We start from the raw sequence: 23,137 nt of genomic DNA on the forward strand, positions 1-23,137 counted from the left end.
GTAATGTGTGGATGATACACCATCAGGAGTAATGTGTGGTGATACGCCATCAGGGGTAATGTGTGGATGATACACCATCAGGAGTAATGTGTGATGATACGCCATCAGGGGTAATGTGTGGTGATACACCATCAGGAGTAATGTGTGGATGATACACCATCAGGAGTAATGTTTGGTGATACGCCATCAGGGGTAATGTGTGGTGATACGCCATCAGGGGTAATGTGTGGTGATACACCATCAGGGGTAATGTGTGGTGATACACCATCAGGGGTAATGTTTGGTGATACGCCATCAGGGGTAATGTGTGGTGATACGCCATCAGGGGTAATGTGTGATGATACTCCATCAGGGGTAATGTGTGGATGATACACCATCAGGAGTAATGTGTGGTGATACGCCATCAGGGGTAATGTGTGGATGATACACCATCAGGAGTAATGTGTGATGATACGCCATCAGGGGTAATGTGTGGTGATACACCATCAGGAGTAATGTGTGGATGATACACCATCAGGAGTAATGTTTGGTGATACGCCATCAGGGGTAATGTGTGGTGATAAGCCATCAGGGGTAATGTGTGGTGATACACCATCAGGAGTAATGTGTGGTGATACGCCATCAGGGGTAATGTGTGGTGATTCGCCATCAGGGGTAATGTGTGGTGATACGCCATCAGGGGTAATGTGTGGTGATACGCCATCAGGGGTAATGTGTGGATGATACACCATCAGGGGTAATGTTTGGTGATACGCCATCAGGGGCATTGACATGGATGATACGCCATCAGAAGTATTAAAGTGGATGATACGCTATCAGGAGTAATACTACCTCATTGCCCTAACTCAGGCCCCTCCCTCTGCCTCTCTTTCCTCCATGCCTCTCACCTCACGACATTGCCTGTCCTGTACTAGGAAGCTCACACCTGTTTGAAGGGTTGTAAGCTGTGATTGCTACTGCATGTTTCTTCACTGTGGCCCCATTTGTCTGTCCCTCAACCCCTCTTTTCTTTTTCACTCACCCGATCATTTCTTGCCCTCACAGGCTCTTCAGCCCTCCGGCACCATGAAGCTGTGCTGCTCCTCCGGCTGGACGGAGGTCCTGTCCCTCATCTGCGGACTCTGCCTCGCGGTGGGCCAGGCCCAGCAGACCACCCCATCGCCCTCTACAGGGCAGAGCCCGGCCAGCAAGCTGAAGTTCCGCCTTGCCGGATACCCCCGGAAGCACAACGAGGGGCGGATTGAGGTCTTCTACAAGGAGGAGTGGGGCACCATCTGTGATGACGACTTCACCCTGGAGAACGCCAATGTGCTGTGCCGGCACCTAGGCTTCGTGTCTGCCACCGGCTGGGCACATAGCGCCAAGTATGGCAAGGGAGTCGGTAAGTCTGAGGCCAATGACCATCCTGTAGGGTTGGGTGGACGAGGAGTGGGCACCTGAGATGCCAGTCCTTAGGAAGATGCCAGTCCTAGTGGAGATTGCAGCTCTAGTGAAGACATCTGGCCATGCCGTTGAGGCGATGGTCACCTGTGGCTCAGTTGGTGCTGGTGCCAAGGACCTTCCTGTAGGGTAGTCTGGACAAGGAGTGTGCACCGGAGGTGCCCGTCCTAGTGGGGATGTCAGTCCTAGCAGAGACATCTGGCCGTGCCACTCAGATGATGGCCACATAACAGTCCAATGGTGCTGACGAGGTACTCACATGCAGTGGTTGAGGGACCTCATCAAGGCAGTGGACTCTGCCACTTTTTGAGGGGGTCTTTTTGTGGGGGGGTCTGGGCTCCATTCAGTTGGGTTGTATCCACATGAAGGTGTGACTGAGGCAGCTCCAAAGAGTGGACGGTTTGTTAATGCCATTATTATAAGTACAATCTGTGATTCTCTGAGAGTATAAGTACTCAACTGTTTCTACCTCCATGGTGCTTTGTGGCTTCAAGGATACCCCAATGCAGGTGGGTGTGGGCCCTGTTCTCTCCTTGCAAGGTTAACCCAAGCATTGACTAAGAAATCCCAGGCACCCTACCGGGTACAGATCAATCTCTGCCTCTCCTGATCTTTGACTCCCCAACTTCTGAAGAGAAGAGGAAGCCCCAATGTCCTGCCCCCCTTTTAGTCCCTACGGGAACAATGCAATGAATGAATGAGAGAATCAAATCCCTTTTCCATTATCAACATTATTTACTATTGTTAGCCAATGCACACACCTAGAGCAGCACAAAGCCTACTATACTTTGTATTATTTGGGTTTATTTATAATTTCTTAATGGGCATTCACACGTTTATTGTTGAGGACAATGAATGTCCATCAAGTAAAACAGAATAACACACATGAAAACTTTTAAAAACAAGTTTATACAACTGTAATGTTTACTTCTCCCACAATTTCCCTGTCTGCCCCCGAATGCTTAAAGATGTCGACATGTTTCAGCAATCAAGATATGATCATTTCACTCTTCAGGGTTACACATTGGCTGCGTTCTCTGATAGATCGTGTCTCCTTGTATCGCAGGGAGAACAAGATAAAAAGTAAGGCACACATCGACACTCCTTAGATGAGGAGTGGTGCATTGTTTTCATTGAAGTGTAATTTATCCGCACCCTGAAGATGCTGAGGAAGATTTTCAAATGCCTCCCAATCAGAACCAAAAAAAGTTACGCACATCCTTGTCACAAGCAAGCTGGGCTCCGAGAACATCCTATGCGGGGATAAAAAAACCTCACCCAAGACCATTCAGAACTTGTCGGCGCAAATCACTGTCAACATCACTCACATCTGCCTGAGCTCCACTGGCCCCCGACACACCAATGAGCGCAAACTGCACTGTCCATAACACTGGCCCAGCATACCTCAACAATCACATCTCCTTCCACAAAGCTTCCAGACATTGCCCTTGTCTGGGCTACCAACTTGCACACGTCCCGCGCATATGAAAGAACAGATCCGGCAGCCAAGCCGTATCCTATATCGCTCAGAGCATGGAACGACCTGCATTTACGCATAAGAGCCTCCCCCACACTTCTTGAATTCTGCAAGATTCTGAAGAGCTGGCTTCTAGAGCCGTCCCAGTAGGACCTAAGCTTGCTAGGTCTACACCTCAGCGCCAGGATACCCTCGGAGGGATAGGGCGCTCTACAAACCTTCGTAATGTTGGATGTTTTGACTCACTAAGCCTCCTACTACCAGTGATGGGAGCACCTCGTCAAGCTTGTCGTCTACACAGAAGAGGCTCAGAAACCTTTTCCGCCTCCTTTGAGCGCGTCCAATGCCGCTAGTTGGAGGGGTGAGTTTACTCAGTTCAATGAAACATTGAAGGGGTCATCCAGGGAAGCGAGACACGGTTCTCTTTACTCAGCCCGCGTCCTCAGCAGTCACCAGCGATGGAAGGTCTATATTATTACATGTTTGGTGATAAAGGCGAAGGCATCAAGACACATTGGGACATCATTCACTGCCCGGCCCTTTAAGTAAAAGGGGGCGTGTACGTGGCTGCTGACGCGCTGCATTGTGGCGGGAACATCATTGAGGGAATGGGGTCTGTTTTCTCCTCTCTTCGCCCTTTCAATATTTGAGGAATGAAACCTCATCATATAATAGAACAAACCTGTCTATTCCAAGATGTTCCATAATTGATCCAATATTTGTCTGTTTGGTGCATCAGAGGTGGCTCTGGGTGTGTTGTAAAGCACAGATGGTGCTTCATTGAAATCATGTGTAGGGGAAGCTTTGATCCACTCTACCCAGGCCTTGCTGGAAGCCAGCTTGAGCTTCTGGTGACTTGTGTTGGACGCTTCCCAAGCTGGGCCGAACAAAGACTTCAGTGGCTTCCAACATCACACTGAACTCCTGGCGTTTATTGTCCGTGCTCCTGGATGTTTCAAAACCAAACAAATAGTAGTGTGTAGGGTTCCTGCCCTCCTCACAGCAGCGTAGCGACCGCGCCATGAGTCCTAATGCAAACACAGCAGCGTAGCGACCGCGCCATGAGTCCTAATGCAAACACAGCAGCGTAACAACCGCGCCATCAGTCCTAATGCAAACACAGCAGCGTAGCGACCGCGCCATGAGTCCTAATGCAAACACAGCAGCGTAGCGACCGCGCCATGAGTCCTAATGCAAACACAGCAGCGTAGCGACCGCGCCATGAGTCCTAATGCAAACACAGCACGTAGCGACCGCGTCATGGGTCCTAATGCAAACACAGCAGCGTAGCGACCGTGCCATGGTCCTAATGCAAACACAGCACGTAGCAACCGCGCCAAGTCTCCTAATGCAAACACAGCAGCGTAGCGACCGCGCCATGGGTCCTAATGCAAACACAGCAGCGTAGCGACCGCGCCATGAGTCCTAATGCAAACACAGCACGTAGCGACCGCGCCATGAGTCCTAATGCAAACACAGCAGCGTAGCGACCGCGCCATGAGTCCTAATGCAAACACAGCAGCGTAGCGACCGCGCCATGAGTCCTAATGCAAACACAGCAGCGTAGCGACCGCGCCATGAGTCCTAATGCAAACACAGCAGCGTAGCGACCGCGCCATGAGTCCTAATGCAAACACAGCAGCGTAGCGACCGCGCCATGAGTCCTAATGCAAACACAGCACGTAGCGACCGCGTCATGGGTCCTAATGCAAACACAGCAGCGTAGCGACCGTGCCATGGGTCCTAATGCAAACACAGCAGCGTAGCAACCGCGCCATGAGTCCTAATGCAAACACAGCAGCGTAGCGACCGCGCCATGGGTCCTAATGCAAACACAGCACGTAGCAACCGCGCCATGGGTCCTAATGCAAACACAGCACATAGCGACCGCGTCATGGGTCCTAATGCAAACACAGCAGCGTAGCGACCGCGCCATGGGTCCTAATGCAAACACAGCACGTAGCGACCGCGTCATGGGTCCTAATGCAAACACAGCAGCGTAGCGACCGCGTCATGGGTCCTAATGCAAACACAGCAGCGTAGCGACCGCGCCATGGGTCCTAATGCAAACACAGCACGTAGCGACCGCGTCATGGGTCCTAATGCAAACACAGCAGCGTAGCGACCGTGCCATGGGTCCTAATGCAAACACAGCACGTAGCGACCGCGTCATGAGTCCTAATGCAAACACAGCAGCGTAGCGACCGCGCCATGAGTCCTAATGCAAACACAGCACGTAGCGACCGCGCCATGAGTCCTAATGCAAACACAGCACGTAGCGACCCCGTCATGGGTCCTAATGCAAACACAGCAGCGTAGCGACCGCGCCATGGCTCCTAATGCAAACACAGCAGCGTAGCGACCGCGCCATGAGTCCTAATGCAAACACAGCAGCGTAGCGACCGAGCCATGAGTCCTAATGCAAACACAGCAGCGTAGCGACCGCGTCATGAGTCCTAATGCAAACACAGCAGCGTAGCAAACGCACAATGAGTCCTAATGCAAACACAACAGCGTAGCGACCGCGCCATGAGTCCTATTGCAAACGCAGCAGCGTAGCAAACGCGCCATGAGTCCTAATGCAAACACAGCAGCGTAGCAAACGCGTCATGGGTCCTAATGCAAACACAGCAGCGTAGCGACCGCGCCAGGGGTCCTAATGCAAACACAGCAGCGTAGCGACCGCGCCAGGGGTCCTAATGCAAACACAGCAGCGTAGCGACCGCGCCAGGGGTCCTAATGCAAACACAGCAGCGTAGCAACCGCGCCATGGCTCCTAATGCAAACACAGCAGCGTAACAACCGCGCCATCAGTCCTAATGCAAGCACAGCAGCGTAGCGACCGTGCCATGAGTCCTAATGCAAACACAGCAGCATAGTGACCAAGCCATGAGTCCTAATGCAAACACAGTAGTGTAGCAACCGCGCCATGGGTCCCAATGCAAACACAGTAGCGTAGCAAGGGTGCCATGGGTCCTAATGCAAACACAGCAGCGTAGCAACCGCGCCATGGGTCCTAATGCAAACACAGCAGAGTAGCAACCGCGCCATGAGTCCTAATGCAAACACAGCAGCGTAGCAACCGCGCCATGGGTCCTAATGCAAACACAGCACGTAGCGACCGCGTCATGGGTCCTAATGCAAACACAGCAGCGTAGCGACCGTGCCATGAGTCCTAATGCAAACACAGCAGCGTAGCGACCGCGTCATGGGTCCTAATGCAAACACAGCAGCGTAGCGACCGCGTCATGGCTCCTAATGCAAACACAGCAGCGTAGCGACCGCGCCATGAGTCCTAATGCAAACACAGCAGCGTAGCGACCGAGCCATGAGTCCTGATGCAAACACAGCAGCATAGCGACCGCGTCATGAGTCCTAATGCAAACACAGCAGCGTAGCAAACGCACAATGGGTCCTAATGCAAACACGGCAGCGTAGCGACCGCGCCATGAGTCCTATTGCAAACACAGCAGCGTAGCAAACGCGCCATGAGTCCTAATGCAAACACAGCAGCGTAGCAAACGCGTCATGGGTCCTAATGCAAACACAGCAGCGTAGCGACCGTGCCAGGGGTCCTAATGCAAACACAGCAGCGTAGCGACCGTGCCATGGGTCCTAATCCAAACACAGCAGCGTAGCGACCGTGCCATGGGTCCTAATGCAAACACAGCAGCGTAGCAACCGCGCCATGGCTCCTAATGCAAACACAGCAGCGTAACAACCGCGCCATCAGTCCTAATGCAAGCACAGCAGCGTAGCGACCGCGCCATGAGTCTTAATGCAAACACAGCAGCATAGTGACCGAGCCATGAGTCCTAATGCAAACACAGTAGTGTAGCAACCGAGCCATGGGTCCCAATGCAAACACAGTAGCGTAGCACGGGTGCCATGGGTCCTAATGCAAACACAGCAGTGTAGCAACCGCGCCATGGGTCCTAATGCAAACACAGCAGCGTAGCAACCGCGCCATGGGTCCTAATGCAAACACAGCAGAGTAGCAACCGCGCCATGAGTCCTAATGCAAACACAGTAGTGTAGCAACCGCGCCATGGGTCCTAATGCAAACACAGTAGTGTAGCAACCGCGCTATGGGTCCTAATGCAAACACAGCGCGTAGCGACCGCGCCATGAGTCCTAATGCAAACACAGCAGCGTAGCAACCGCGCCATGGGTCCTAATGCAAACACAGCAGCGTAGCAAACACACAATGAGTCCTAATGCAAACACAGCAGCGTAGCAACCGCGCCATGGGTCCCAATGCAAACACAGTAGCGTAGCAAGGGTGCACTGGGTCCTAATGCAAACACAGCAGCGTAGCAACCGCGCCATGGGTCCTAATGCAAACACAGCAGAGTAGCAACAGCGCCATGAGTCCTAATGCAAACACAGCAGCGTAGTGACCGAGCCATGATTCCTAATGCAAGCACAGCAGCGTAGCAAACACACAATGAGTCCTAATGCAAACACAGCGGCGTAGCAAGGGTGCCCTGGATATTAATGCAAACACAGCGGCGTAGCAAGGGTGACAGGGATATCAATGCAAACACAGCAGCGTATTAAGGGTGCCGTGGATATTAATGCAAACACAGCAGCGTAGCAAGGGTGCCCTGGATATTAATGCAAACACAGCGGCGTAGCAAGGGTGCTGTGGATATCAATGCAAACACAGCAGCGTATTAAGAGTGCCCTGGATATCAATGCAAACACAGCAGCGTAGCGACCGAGCCATGAGTCCTAATGCAAACACAGCAGCGTAGCGACCGCGTCATGAGTCCTAATGCAAACACAGCAGCGTAGCAAACGCACAATGGGTCCTAATGCAAACACAACAGCGTAGCGACCGCGCCATGAGTCCTATTGCAAACGCAGCAGCGTAGCAAACGCGCCATGAGTCCTAATGCAAACACAGCAGCGTAGCAAACGCGTCATGGGTCCTAATGCAAACACAGCAGCGTAGCGACCGCGCCAGGGGTCCTAATGCAAACACAGCAGCGTAGCGACCGCGCCAGGGGTCCTAATGCAAACACAGCAGCGTAGCAACCGCGCCATGGCTCCTAATGCAAACACAGCAGCGTAACAACCGCGCCATCAGTCCTAATGCAAGCACAGCAGCGTAGCGACCGTGCCATGAGTCCTAATGCAAACACAGCAGCATAGTGACCAAGCCATGAGTCCTAATGCAAACACAGTAGTGTAGCAACCGCGCCATGGGTCCCAATGCAAACACAGTAGCGTAGCAAGGGTGCCATGGGTCCTAATGCAAACACAGCAGCGTAGCAACCGCGCCATGGGTCCTAATGCAAACACAGCAGAGTAGCAACCGCGCCATGAGTCCTAATGCAAACACAGCAGCGTAGCAACCGCGCCATGGGTCCTAATGCAAACACAGCACGTAGCGACCGCGTCATGGGTCCTAATGCAAACACAGCAGCGTAGCGACCGTGCCATGAGTCCTAATGCAAACACAGCAGCGTAGCGACCGCGTCATTGGTCCTAATGCAAACACAGCAGCGTAGCGACCGCGTCATGGCTCCTAATGCAAACACAGCAGCGTAGCGACCGCGCCATGAGTCCTAATGCAAACACAGCAGCGTAGCGACCGAGCCATGAGTCCTGATGCAAACACAGCAGCATAGCGACCGCGTCATGAGTCCTAATGCAAACACAGCAGCGTAGCAAACGCACAATGGGTCCTAATGCAAACACGGCAGCGTAGCGACCGCGCCATGAGTCCTATTGCAAACACAGCAGCGTAGCAAACGCGCCATGAGTCCTAATGCAAACACAGCAGCGTAGCAAACGCGTCATGGGTCCTAATGCAAACACAGCAGCGTAGCGACCGTGCCAGGGGTCCTAATGCAAACACAGCAGCGTAGCGACCGCGCCAGGGGTCCTAATCCAAACACAGCAGCGTAGCGACCGTGCCATGGGTCCTAATGCAAACACAGCAGCGTAGCAACCGCGCCATGGCTCCTAATGCAAACACAGCAGCGTAACAACCGCGCCATCAGTCCTAATGCAAGCACAGCAGCGTAGCGACCGCGCCATGAGTCCTAATGCAAACACAGCAGCATAGTGACCGAGCCATGAGTCCTAATGCAAACACAGTAGTGTAGCAACCGAGCCATGGGTCCCAATGCAAACACAGTAGCGTAGCACGGGTGCCATGGGTCCTAATGCAAACACAGCAGTGTAGCAACCGCGCCATGGGTCCTAATGCAAACACAGCAGAGTAGCAACCGCGCCATGAGTCCTAATGCAAACACAGCAGCGTAGCAACCGCGCCATGGGTCCTAATGCAAACACAGCAGAGTAGCAACCGCGCCATGAGTCCTAATGCAAACACAGTAGTGTAGCAACCGCGCCATGGGTCCTAATGCAAACACAGTAGTGTAGCAACCGCGCTATGGGTCCTAATGCAAACACAGCGCGTAGCGACCGCGCCATGAGTCCTAATGCAAACACAGCAGCGTAGCAACCGCGCCATGGGTCCTAATGCAAACACAGCAGCGTAGCAAACACACAATGAGTCCTAATGCAAACACAGCAGCGTAGCAACCGCGCCATGGGTCCCAATGCAAACACAGTAGCGTAGCAAGGGTGCCATGGGTCCTAATGCAAACACAGCAGCGTAGCAACCGCGCCATGGGTCCTAATGCAAACACAGCAGAGTAGCAACAGCGCCATGAGTCCTAATGCAAACACAGCAGCGTAGTGACCGAGCCATGATTCCTAATGCAAGCACAGCAGCGTAGCAAACACACAATGAGTCCTAATGCAAACACAGCGGCGTAGCAAGGGTGCCCTGGATATTAATGCAAACACAGCGGCGTAGCAAGGGTGACAGGGATATCAATGCAAACACAGCAGCGTATTAAGGGTGCCGTGGATATTAATGCAAACACAGCGGCGTAGCAAGGGTGCCCTGGATATTAATGCAAACACAGCGGCGTAGCAAGGGTGCTGTGGATATCAATGCAAACACAGCAGCGTATTAAGGGTGCCGTGGATATTAATGCAAACACAGCGGCGTAGCAAGGGTGCCATGGATATTAATGCAAACACAGCGGCGTAGCAAGGGTGCCATGGATATCAATGCAAACACAGCGGCGTAGCAAGGGTGCCGTGGATATCAATGCAAACACAGCTCCGTATTAAGGGTGCCCTGGATATCAATGCAAACACAGCGGCGTAGCAAGGGTGCCATGGATATTAATGCAAACACAGTGGCGTAGCAAGGGTGCCATGGATATTAATGTAAACACAGCGGCGAAGCGCATGCACAATGGGTTGCAGTCCACCACCAGGTTGTGTAGTGACAGACAGCCGCTCAGGACCCTGGGATACGGGGCCACAGAGCTGCAGCATCTATGATAACTACACATGTGCTGCTCACACGCGTGTCTTCAGCTATGGTTTCTGAGTCGCTATGTCCAGGGCTCAACTCTTGCATATATAACCTGTCCCGCCGCTCTAGCAGGATTTCCTCAGGCCCTCCAGCGCAGGTTTTAACTGTAATAGTGCACACACTCCATGCCATCAATCCACATAAAGGGTACCAAGGAGGGGACGTACTCTCTGGCCACGTGGTACTTACACTCCACCACTCTCCCTGCCTCTGTCCACTCTTCTGCCAGGCCCACTCTCTTGAGGCTGCTGGCGCCTCTTCAGGGTACGGCGGCATCGAGCCTCAAGCAGGCTGGCTGTGGTGCGCCTGGTGCCATGTGCCCTCCTATTCATGCCCTTCTTCTTTCATTCTCTCCCCTCACTCGTACACCCCCACCTAAGCTCCACGTTGAGGGTCCCCCGCCTTCTGCAGGGTGCTGACACCTCACTTGAGTTAAAGTCAGAGCATCATTACAATTTATAAACACAAAAACTTTGCTCCAATGGCACTTTGAGCCCCTCTTCTCTTGCACTTCAAGCACATTCCTTGCATCTGCCTTTCTGTCCAGAACAACATCTGCTTGTACTTTGGTGGTCCTCTGTCCCACAGGAGCCCCAGAAGGTGGATGCCCAGAGGTGCTTAACTTGTACCATCTCCTGCTTGAGACCTCCTGCCTGCTTACCCTTTCTCTCTTGTCTCCAGGAAGGATCTGGTTGGACAACGTCATCTGTGGTGGCAGCGAGAAGAGCATTACGGACTGCAACTCCCGCGGTTGGGGCAACAGCGACTGCACGCATGAGGAGGACGCTGGGGTGGTCTGCAAGGACGAGCGGATCCCAGGCTTTGTGGAGCCAAACACCATCGAGGTAAGGAGCCCTCAACTGTGCTTGGCTTCACTTGATTCAATGGGAGCAGTTCAAGGACGCAACTGGTCAAGCAGACAGGTCCTGTCCCATGAGTAGGATCCCAAGGAGCATTAGTAGGTCACAGTTGGTCAAGCAGCCAGATCCCAACCCCTTGAGTAGAATCCCCAGGAGCACGAGTAGGTCGCATCTGGTCGTCCCATGAGTCGGATCCCAGGGACACCAGGAAGTCACAGCTGGTCAAGAAGCTAGATCCCATCTCATGAGTAGGATCCCAAGGAGCGTGAGTAGGTCACATCTGGTTGTCCTATGAATAGGATCCCAATGTGCGCGAGTACGTCACATCCGGTCGTCCCAATGAGTCGGATCCCAAGGAGCGCGAGGAAGTCCCATCTGGTCAAGCAGCCAGATCCCGTCTCATGAGTAGGCTCCCAAAGAGTGTGAGTAGGTCACATCTGGTTGGCCCATGAGTCGGATCCCGAGGAGTGCAAGTAGGTCACATCTGGTTGGCCCATGAGTATGATCCCAAGGAGTGTGAATAGATCACAGCTGGTCAAGCAGCCAGATCCCATCTCATGAGTAGGCCCCCAAGGAGTGTGAATAGGTCACTTCTTGTTGTCCCATGAGTCGGATCCCAAGGAGTGCAAGTAGGTCACATCTGGTCGGCCCATGAGTAGGATCCCAAGGAGTGTGAGTAGGTCACAGCTGGTCAAGCAGCTAGACCCAGTCTCATGAGTAGGATCCCAAGGAGTGCAAATAGGTCACATCTGGTTGTCCCACAAGTAGGATCCCAAAGAATGCAAGTAGGTCACATCTGGTCAGCCCATTAGTAGGATCCCAAGGAGCGTGAGTAGGTCACATCTGGTCGGCCCATAAATAGGATCCCAGGGAGCATGAGTAGGTCACCGCTGGTCAAGCAGCTAGATCCCGTCTCATGAGTAGGATCCCAAGGAGTGCCAGTAGGTATGGGTCCCACGGAGCGCAAAGAAGTCACAGCTGGTCAAGCAGCTAGATCCCATCTCATGAGTAGGATCCCAAAGAGTGCCAGTAGGTCACCGCTGGTCAAGCAGCTAGATCCCATCCCATGAGTCGGATCCCAAAGAGCGCGAGTAGGTCACATCTGGTCGTCCCATGAGTAGGATCCTAAGGAGCGTGAGTAGGTCACAGCTGGTCAAGCGTCCAGATCCCGTCTCATGAGTAGGCTCCCAAGGAGTGCGAGTAGGTCCCATCTCATGAGTAGGATCCTAAGGAGCTTGAGTAGGTCACATCCGGTCGGCCCATGAGTAGGATACCAAGGAGCGCAAGGAAGTCACAGCTGGTCAAGCAGCTAGATCCCATCTCATGTGTAGGATCCCAAGGAGTGCCAGTAGGTCACCGCTGGTCAAGCAGCTAGATCCCATCTCATGAGGAGGATCCCAAGGAGCGCAAGTAGGTCACATTTGGTCGTCCCATGAGTAGGATCCCAAGGAGCATTAGTAAGTCGCAGCTGGTCAAGCAGCTAGATCCCATCTCATGAGTAGGATCCCAAGGAGTGTGAGTAGGTTGCATCTGGTTGTCCCATGAATAGGATCCCAAGAGCGCTAGTAGGTCTTGTCTCATGAGTAGGATCCCAAAGAATGGAAAGAGGTCACATCTGGTCGTCCCATAAGTCATATTCCAAGGAGCGCAAGGAAGTCACAGCTGGTCAAGCAGCTAGATCCCATCTCATGAGTAGGAGCCCAAGGAGCGTGAGTAGGTCACATCTGGTCGTCCCATGAGTAGGATCCCAAGAGCGCCAGTGGGTTCTGTCTCATGGGTCGGATCCCAAGGAGCACAAGGAAGTCACAGCTGGTCAAGCAGCTAGATCCTGTCTCATGAGTAGGCTCCCAAGGAGTGTGAGTAGGTCACATCTGGTCGGCCCATGAGTAGCATCCCAAGAGCACCAGAAGGGCCTGTCTCATTAGTAGGATCCCAAGGAGCGTCAGTAGGTCACATCTGGTCGAGCCATGAGTAGGATCCAAAGGAGTGTCAGTAGGTCCTGTCTCATGAGTAGGATCCCAAGGAGCGTCAGTAGGTCACATCTGGTCATGGTCACATCTGGTCATGCCATGAGTAGGATCCCAAGAGCGCCAGTAGGTCCTGTCTCATGAGTAGGATCCCAAGGAGCGTCAGTAGGTCACATCTGGTCGAGCCATGAGTTGGATCCCAAGGAGCATCAGTAGGTCACATCTGGTCATGGTCACATCTGGTCATGCCATGAGTAGGATCCCAAGAGCGCCAGTAGGTCACAGCTGGTCAAGGACTAGGCAATGTTCCATGTTTAGCCACCAGCCCACTCGAGTAGGGCCTGAAGAACCAGGTTTGGGCCTCAGCTGGTCACAATGCAGCTATTGCCCTTGCCCGAGGTGCAGAACTGATGGGTGCTGCTCAATTTTACAATAAAACACCATCTGCAACTTAAACATGGCAGCTCAGACTCACTGATCTGTGGGGAAGTGGATTTCTTTTGCCCTAGAGCTTATACCACTTACAAGCCCACTACTGGGTGTGAGAAGAGCAGATGTGAATGCAAATGCCCTACGTCCAGTCCATTATTAGACGTTTTCTCTTGAACTCAGTATCTGGATCCCAACGAGGAGGTTCAGACATCTCACACAAAACACCCAAAATATATTTTTTTAGAAAATCTCTCATAAAATCGAAACACTATCCCTCGTGGTGTTGGGGTCTTCACTGTTGGTGGAGCTGCCTCAGTGAAGGGTCTGTGATCCTGCCCTAGGGTGGAAGGGGGCTCCTGGGACACAAGGGCAGCGTCAGGGAGAGGAAACCTCTCTCCGCGAATACTGACCACACTCAGTGGGTCTTCCACTGGTCAAATATCAGTGGCGGGACGTGAAGGGATGATGGCGAAAAGGTCGCCCAAATACTGCTCATGCTCGCCCCCTTCTTCTTGCAGACTGAAGTCAACCAGGTGGAGGAGGTGCGGCTTCGGCCAGTGGTTGCTAGCGCCAAGAAGAGGCTACCCGTCACAGAGGGCATCGTGGAGGTCCGCTACAAAGATGGCTGGGCGCAGATCTGCGATGAGGGCTGGAACCACAAGAACAGCCGTGTGATCTGTGGCATGATGGGATTCCCCTCCGAGAGGAAGGTCAACAAGAACTTCTACAAGTAAGAGGAAGGTCTGCTGTGGGCGGGGTTTGTACCAAGCTGTGGTGTGGTTTGTATCAAGCTGTGGTGTGGTTCTTGTCAAGTTGTGGTGTGGTTCTTATCAAGTTGTGGTGTGGTTTGTGTCAAGTTGTGGTCTGGTTTGTGCCAAGTTCTGGTGTGTTTCAGCTTGTGGTGTAGTTTGTGTCAAGTTGTGGTGTGGTTTGTGTCAAGTTGCGGTGTGGTTTGGGCTGTGATTGTGGTCTTGGGCATGTGTCTGCAGACCTGTAGGCACAGAGTTTCTGTTGGGTCTGTGCCCCACTCTCTTTGCCCTTTTATTGCTCGTGGGTGCAAACCTCACTTCCCTAATGCAACTTTTTTTCAGATTTCTGTAGCGCAAACTTGAACTGAAGACATTTAAGCGCTTTAGTTGAGCACCAGTTACATTACACAAGGACACGTTAATTTTTTTATACAAAACAAGATTAAGGGGCAGATTTATTAACAAGTCACGTACCGCAGGAAGACAAATTCATGTCCTTGTTTGTGTGACAGCGACTTCGCAGGAATGTGCCATATCTACTGACATAAGACCAATTCGAGCTCTCCCCCTCCACTGGCTCCATTTTGGCCACCGAGTGCTAATGCAGGCACCATTGCACTATAGAGCAAGGATGCCTGCGTTAAAGGTAAGATTGTTTTTGTGCCAGAAGGGGCCCCTTCCTGCACAAAAACAATCCTCTGAGGCGTTTTCCTCCTTCGATGTGTGCTGCAGAATGGAACACACACAGAAAGAGAGAAAACGCCCCAAAATAAACATATTTCTCCTTATTTCTCCTCCCCTGGGGAGGCGTAGCCTTTCGATGCATTCACAGGTATACTGGTGCTAGTAAATCTGGAAGCACGTCAAAACCCAGGGGTGGATGAGTGGGAACACCCTTGCAATGCCCATGGAACTACTTCCTGGGGCAGAGTAACACAAGTGACTTGTGCTGCCCTGCGTTACTCCAGATGCACTAGGCAAGGTGGCTTTACATGGCTTTAGTGAATCTCACTGAAGCCCTGCGTTGCCTTGTGCCATGCAATGGCAACGCCTGAGCTTCATATATCGGAGCTGAAGTCTTTTGCTCAAAATCACAGGATGTTGAGCCGACGCCGAGACTCAAACCTGGTTCCTCAATTCCAAAGTCTGCACCTCTGGCCCATTGGAGAGCTGATAGTGTCAACTAGGTTTAACATTATTCTTGTTGATGGTTGAAATCTGCAAAATGTTTCAGGAAGGCTGCAGGGCTTGATTTTTTAAACAGTCTTTCTTGTTGTTTAAATTGTTGGGAATGTGCATTCAGGGGTGTAGCTTGGTCAGTGAGATTGGGAGGGCGTGAGCTTCAGACTTTCCAAGAAACACGTTGAAATATCTTGTTAAAATAAAATATATAACAGCAGGGCACACGAGGGGGACTTACTGGCAGTGGAAAGAGAGAGGAACGCAGACCCGGAGGGCTGAAGTGAGAGGGGTTACTCTGTTTGATTCATTATTTCCTATGGAAATTGTAATACAGCGGATAGAAAAATGTTTACGTTTGTGACAGTATTCCCTCCGCCAATATCTAAATCAGGCCTCTAGTGGGATTTTTGTGTGTGTACGTGCGTTTGCGGTGTCTGTGTGTGTCTGTGCGTGCGTTTGTGGTGTCTGTGTGTGTGTAAACATCTCTGGTGAAACTCAACAGACACCTCACCACACCCAACTGAAAGCACTTATACCTCACTACGTATCAGAAAATACATTTATTGAGGGGGGTAAGTCCCCAAACAGCCCCCCTGAAGCTACACTCCTCTGAGTGTGTTCTGTGCCCCAGGTACCTGGGTGGTAAATGCAACTCCATACTTTTCAGGAAAATCCATAAAAGAATCCTTCAGACTGACAACCCCATTCTCATGAACAACGTTTTAGAGAATTCCTTAATTAAGGATAATTCCTTTCCACAACAATTTTAAGATTTCCATCAACAAACTTGCTCGGGTTACTGATAGAATTATGGGCCTGAAAAATGAAAACATATTTTGTAAAACACAAGCTATAGAATTACAAAAATATAAGAACAAATATTTCACCAAAAGCAGGAAAGTGGTTTGTGGATGCAGACAGACGTGCTGTGGCAGTCCTTCATGTGGTCCCGCTACAGATAGCCTGTCACAGGCAGCGTTGCATACAGTGCAACACACAGACAACCCTTGCTCATGATTGGATGGCTTTCTTGTCAATCTCAGTTCCTTGCTCGTTATTGGTGGCTTTCCTCCCTGTTCTGTGTTAGTCTCTTTCCTGAAGGAGAGCTTGTTTAACTCTGCTTTTGATTGGCCAGGGTCTCGCCCTCCTCTGCTGATGTCATGGAACATATTTTTCAGTTTTTTTTCATTTCTTTATTTGTTTGGCGCTCCCTGGTGGTGCATGTCTTGGTTTTCAGAGCGTGCTGGCATTCTTCACTGTAGCCCGCATGGCTCACCCATTCTCTCCCCTCCTGACGCTCCTCAGTGACCACCCGGTGGAGGCTGGTGGTCTTGCTGATGCTCCTAAGCCCTTCGCCCGATGCTCCTCCACTGCACATCATGCTGCGGAGAGCATCCTTGGTGATGCCACAGACATTGTGAATCCCACAAAGAGCTGATCAACCACCCGAGGTTCCTTGGTGCGGTCGATGTAAAAGCAGAGTTTTTCCTTGGGATGCCTGGGATGGGGTTTGCCCTTCTCTTTCAAGGCACGAGGTGGTGCAGAGAATGCCATATGGTGGCAGCCTGCCTGGCATGAATAGCTGTTACCACTTTCAGTACCAAGGAAGCTCGGGCCCTCAACGCCAGCTCCACTGGGACGAAGGTTGTACGGGGCGGGTGTACACACGAGCCTGAAGCTCACACACACCGAGCTGACGTTATGGCCTCAGAGAGACTCTGTTCAAGGTCAACAGGTGCAATGGAGAACTGTGATTGGCTCAAAAGAGCGACCTGAAGAACGTCCGCCCCATCTCGCTCCTCCCCTTCCCAGCCAAGGTAATAGAGAAGACCGTCAACAAACAGCTGACCACCTTCCTGGAAGACAACAACCTGCTCGACCCCTCACAGACCGGATTCCGAACCAACCACAGCACGGAAACCACCCTTATCTCAGTCACAGACGACATCAGAACCCTGATGGACAACGGTGAAACAGTCGCCCTCATCCTCCTCGACCTCTCGGCGGCCTTCGACACCGTCTGTCACCGCACCCTAATCACCCGCCTCCGCTCCACCGGGATCCAAGACCAGGCCCTGGACTGGATCGCCTCCTTCCTCTCAAACCGTTCCCAAAGAGTTTACCTCCCTCCGTTTCGCTCAGAACCCACTGAGATCATCTGCGGCGTACCTCAAGGCTCATCACTCAGCCCGACACTCTTCAATGTCTACATGAGCCCCCTCGCTAACATCGTACGCAAGCACGACATCATCATCACCTCCTACGCCGACGACACCCAACTTATACTCTCCCTCACCAAGGACCCCGCCAGCGCCAAGACCAACCTACAAGAGGGTATGAAGGACGTCGCAGATTGGATGAGGCTCAGCCGCCTAAAGCTGAACTCTGAAAAAACTGAAGTCCTCATCCTTGGCAACACCCCGTCCGCCTGGGACGACTCCTGGTGGCCCACGGCCCTCGGCACCGCACCGACCCCCGCAGACCACGCCCGCAACCTCGGCTTCATCTTGGACCCCCTTCTCACCATGACCAAGCAAGTCAACGCCGTGTCCTCCGCCTGCTTCCTCACCCTCCGCAAGCTCCGCAAGATCTTCCGCTGGATCCCCGCCGACACCAGAAAAACCGTGACCCACGCCCTCATCACGAGCCGCCTGGACTACGGCAACACCCTCTACGCCGGGACCACAGCCAAACTCCAAAATCGCCTGCAACGCATTCAAAACGCCTCAGCCCGCCTCATCCTCGACGTACCCCGCAACAGCCACATCTCCGCACACCTGAGACACCTGCATTGGCTCCCAGTCAGCAAAAGGATCACCTTCCGACTTCTCACCCACGCACACAAAGCCCTCCACGACAAGGGACCGGAATACCTCAACAGACGCCTCAACTTCTACGTCCCCACCCGCCCCCTCCGCTCCTCTGGCCTCGCACTCGCCGCCGTCCCTCGCATCCGACGCTCCACAGCGGGTGGGAGATCTTTCTCCTTCCTGGCGGCCAAGACCTGGAACTCCCTCCCCACCAGCCTCAGGACCACCCAGGACCACTCCGCTTTCCGGAGACTCCTAAAGACCTGGCTGTTCGAGCAGCGATAACCACCCCCTTTGTCCCTAGCGCCTTGAGACCCGCACGGGTGAGTAGCGCGCTTTATAAATGCTAATGATTTGATTTTGATTTGAAAAGACTTCCACGTTAAAAAGGTAACAACCAAATTCAGGTCCTGAATTTGAAAATGAACTGAAATGGTCCTGAACCGCATATAACGCCTGCGGGCCTGAAAGGGATGAGGAAATAAGCGTCTTGCATGTCCAATGCTATCATCCACTCTCTGGGTCCAGGACAGACAGTACCTGGGCCAGCGTGAGCATCTTGAATTTGTAGCGCAAAGATCTAAGTCCTCCATCAGTCCTTGGCACAAGGAGGGATCGGGAGTACAGTTTGGAGGACCCATCTGTCTGATGTGAGGATTTGCCTCCTACTTGGCGGGTGTGTACTGGGAGGGACACACTAAAGTGGTTTTACGCTGAGAAGATAGTTGTGCCGTCATCAGGGTCTGACATTGACGACACTGAAACCCCCGGCATATCTCCGGAAAGGGAAAAGCTGGTGGCAGTACTGCCTGGTAGGAGCCGACAACCCCAAGCAACGTGTTGTGGCGTGACTGTCTTCAAACCATTCCAGGGCCAAATCTGCTTTCTCGCTGAAAAGGTGAGGTCCTTAAATGGATGTCCATCAGGCATGCCTGGACACTCGTGAGAGGTGGGAAGGGGCCGATTCCCGCTTAGATTTGTTGTGCTTTTTCTTCAATGTGTCCAAGAATTTGACTGTGACAAAGATGTGCCGTGGGACCGACTTCAGGGACCGGGACCTTCCTTTCGACCTCGACTGGTTGCAGCGTGGAGTCTTCGGATATTTGGCGACGTAGAGTTTTGCCTTGCGGTGCCGTATGGCTTTCAGATCCATCTAGGAACAGTCGTCACAGGCCCTGCAGTCATGTCCTGACCCCACGCACCACAGGCATACTTTGTGGAGGTCTGGCACAGACATCTCTTTGTGACAGTCCCTGCAAGGTTTAAACCTTGTCATTTTGGGAGGTGACCTATTTCCCTTGCACACTGGTAAAATACAAATTGTTTCGAGAAAAGTCTCATCAAAAGAGACAGGAGTAGCTCCAGATGTGCATCCGAAGGTGCACGGGCGCACATGGGTGGTGCTTATATGTGGCTCTGCTTGTCGCTTCCCGAGCAGCACAGTGCCACCTACTGGCAGGCAGGAGGACTGCTTATTTCCAGATCTAGTCTGGCACCTGGGGAACCCTCACAAGGTGAGGAATCTGTGGTTAGAAGTATCCATCAGAAGAGGATGGTGAAGAGTCTCTGCTCCATGGGTGGGACAACCATATGAAGAGAGATCCAGGCCGTGCAATAACAAGCAAGCAAATGCGAGTGACAAGAAAGCCAGTCAATGGTAAGCAAGGGGCAGGCGCTAAGTACACCCTAAGTTCTTGTTATTGTCCATAAGCGGTTTTTTTTGTCTACAGACTTGTAGAAGCTGTGGCTGGAGCTCAAAATGAGGCTGAATGCTGAGGTTCTTGGAGCTCAGAGTTGTCTTTAGTTTGCAGCCAGGAACTGATTGTAATATATAGTTTGAGAAGTTGAAGGTGACTCTTTGGGAGGTAGCAGGGGCTCTGAATGTGGGGTGACCTGCAGAGAGAACCCGCTGTCTGGCAATGAGCCCTGGCCCTGCAGTAATAAACCTGCTCTCATAAATGTCACCTTCTGAGATAATGAGCACATGTTCAGGGAACGTGGCTCCGACGCCACAGCTGGACAACTGCGGGTGCCTGCCCCTGTTCATGCAGCAGTTGTGCCCAGGGTCACACAGGGAACACCTCCAGGTAGGCGCTGGTGGGCTCAGTCTGGGGAGCGCAGATAACGAGATTTGAGGTTTTTAGGGGAGCATCGGGAAGAGGCGGTGAGGAGTGTTCTGGGCTCTTGGAGGGCACTCAAGGACCCAGGACTCAGTGTTTTTTGCAGGTTGATGCTGCGCGTGATACAGGGGACTAGGGCCTGGTCTGTGATGGGGCCTGGTCTGTGATGACCCTGGGCCCTGGTCTGTGATGACCCTGGGCCCTGGTCTGTGATGACCCTGGTCTGTGATGACCCTGGGCCCTGGTCTGTGATGACCCTGGGCCTTGGTCTGTGATGACCCTGGGCCTCGTCTGTGATGACCCTGGTCTGTGATGGGCCCTGGTCTGTGATGACACTGGTCTGTGATGGGCCCTGGTCTGTGATGACTCTGGTCTGTGAGGACCCTGGTCTGGGATGACCCTGGGCCTGGTCGGTGATGGGCCCTGGTCTGGGATGATACTGGGCCTGGTCTGTGATGACCCTGGGCCCTGGTCCGTGATGACCCTGGTCTGTGATGACCCTGGGCCCTGGTCTGTGATGACCCTGGTCTGTGATGACCCTGGCGTTCCATGTTGGATGCTCCACCGAGGGGCACTGGGAGGGGCTGATCCTAGGGGCACCGAGGGGGCAGAATGGGTTGGGGCCGGGTCTGTGATGACCCTGGTCTGTGATGACCCTGGTCTGGGATGACCCTGGTCTGGGATGACCCTGGGCCTGGTCTGTGATGGGCCCTGGTCTGTGATGGGCCCTGGTCTGTGATGACCCTGGTCTGTGATGACCCTGGGCCCTGGTCTGTGATGACCCTGGTATGTGATGGCCCTGCCCCCATCTTGGATGCTCCACCGAGGGGCCCTGGGAGGGGCTGACCCTGCACACAACACAAGAGGCGGGGGGGGGATGGACCGTGGTGTCCGTGTGTCTTGGGTTCACACCTAAGGCTGCGTCTGCTTCAGTTGTCAGTACAAAGTCCCAGGCGAGGCGAGGAGGGTGGACTCGGAGTAATGAATGTTGGGCATGTGAAAATCTCTGCCAGACCAACACCCCCCACACACACTTATCCCCCTCCACAACATAACACACACTCCTCCACGCATACAGACACCCTCCACACACATACACCCACACACACATACACCCTCCACACACACACACATACACCCATACACACATACACCCTCCACACACACACACATACACACATACACCCTCCACACACACACACATACACACATACACCCACATACACTCTCCACACATACACACACATACACCCACACACACATACACACACACATATCCCTCTCCACACATAACACACACTCCTCCACGCATACAGACACCCTCCCACACACACATACACCCTCCACACACACACACACACACACAGACAAGGGGTGCGGCTTGTCTGGTGTTTGCCTTGGAGAGGGAGCCCAGGCCTGCCCTCTCTGCTCAGTAAACAGACAGACCCCCAGGAGCTGCCCCCCACCAGGGGGGATGTCCTGGGATGAACTCACAGCTCAAGGGATGTTGATTCTGACAGTGTAATGTCAGCCACCCCTCAGCCCCCAGTGGTGCTTCAGACACCCCCTGATGCCCGGGGTCTGCCCACCTCACCCCATCCCGGGGGTGTCATCCATTCACGGAGCCCCGAGCCTCCCGTAAAGATCCGGACTCTGCCTCGTGAGCCAGAGAAGGGGGGGCTCGAGACATCAGCCCAAGATCACACAGGGCGCAGGAGCGAGAAATGAGATCCGCCTCGTGTCTGCTGACCCCTCCGATCTGGACTCATAGGAAGTGGCTTCCATGTCCCCGGCGCCCCCCAGGGCTCTACACACAACACCTAGAAGAGCCTTTATCTAAAACAAAACCCGCCCTTCCGGCCACCTCATCACTGTCGAAAGAGCAGGTACAGCACTGTGGGCAGCTGTGCAAGCTTCACTCACACAGAACATGTGCAGCACACACAGAACATGTACAGCACTGTGGGCAGATGTGCAAGCTTCACTCACACACAGAACATGTGCAGCACTGTGATCAGCTGTGCAAGCTTCACTCACACAGAACATGTGCAGCACACACAGAACATGTGCAGCACACACAGAACATGTGCAACACACAGAACATATACAACACTGTAAGGAGGGGTGCAAGCTTCACACACACACAGAACATGTGCAGCACACACAGAACATGTGCAACACACACAGAACATGTGCAACACACACAGAACATGTGCAGCACTGTGAGCAGCTGTGCAAGCTTCACACACACACAGAACATGTGCAGCACACACAGAACATGTGCAGCACACACAGAACATGTGCAACACACACAGAACATGTGCAGCACTGTGAGCAGCTGTGCAAGCTTCACACACACACAGAACATGTGCAGCACACACAGAACATGTGCAGCACACACAGAACATGTGCAACACACACAGAACATGTGCAGCACTGTGAGCAGCTGTGCAAGCTTCACACACACAGAACATGTGCAGCACATACAGAACATGTGCAGCACTGTGAGCAGCTGTGCAAGCTTCACTCACACAGAACATGTGCAGCACACATAGAACATGTACAGCACACACAGAACATGTACAGCACACACAGAACATGTGCAGCACTGTGAGCAGCTGTGCAAGCTTCACTCACACAGAACATGTGCAGCACTTACAGAACATGAACAGCCCTGTAAGCAGGGGTGCAA

The 23,137-nt window shown here is 52.8% G+C and overlaps 1 protein-coding gene across 5 annotated transcripts in view; it reads left to right on the forward strand.

The window, feature by feature from the left end:
* LOXL3 (lysyl oxidase like 3) overlaps window positions 1-23,137 on the forward strand; it is a 330,073-nt gene that overhangs the window by 144,900 nt on the left and 162,036 nt on the right. For all 5 annotated transcript variants that reach the window (XM_069203048.1, XM_069203150.1, XM_069203233.1 and 2 more), the window contains exons 2-4: window positions 1,045-1,381; window positions 11,007-11,170; window positions 14,103-14,314. In XM_069203048.1, the coding sequence (XP_069059149.1) occupies window positions 1,066-1,381; window positions 11,007-11,170; window positions 14,103-14,314 (692 nt within the window). In that variant the 5' untranslated portion in view covers window positions 1,045-1,065. The remainder of the gene's footprint in view (window positions 1-1,044; window positions 1,382-11,006; window positions 11,171-14,102; window positions 14,315-23,137) is intronic.

This window comes from Pleurodeles waltl, chromosome 1_1 (genome assembly GCF_031143425.1).
Source record: "Pleurodeles waltl isolate 20211129_DDA chromosome 1_1, aPleWal1.hap1.20221129, whole genome shotgun sequence".
NCBI classification, from domain to species: Eukaryota; Metazoa; Chordata; class Amphibia; order Caudata; family Salamandridae; genus Pleurodeles; species Pleurodeles waltl.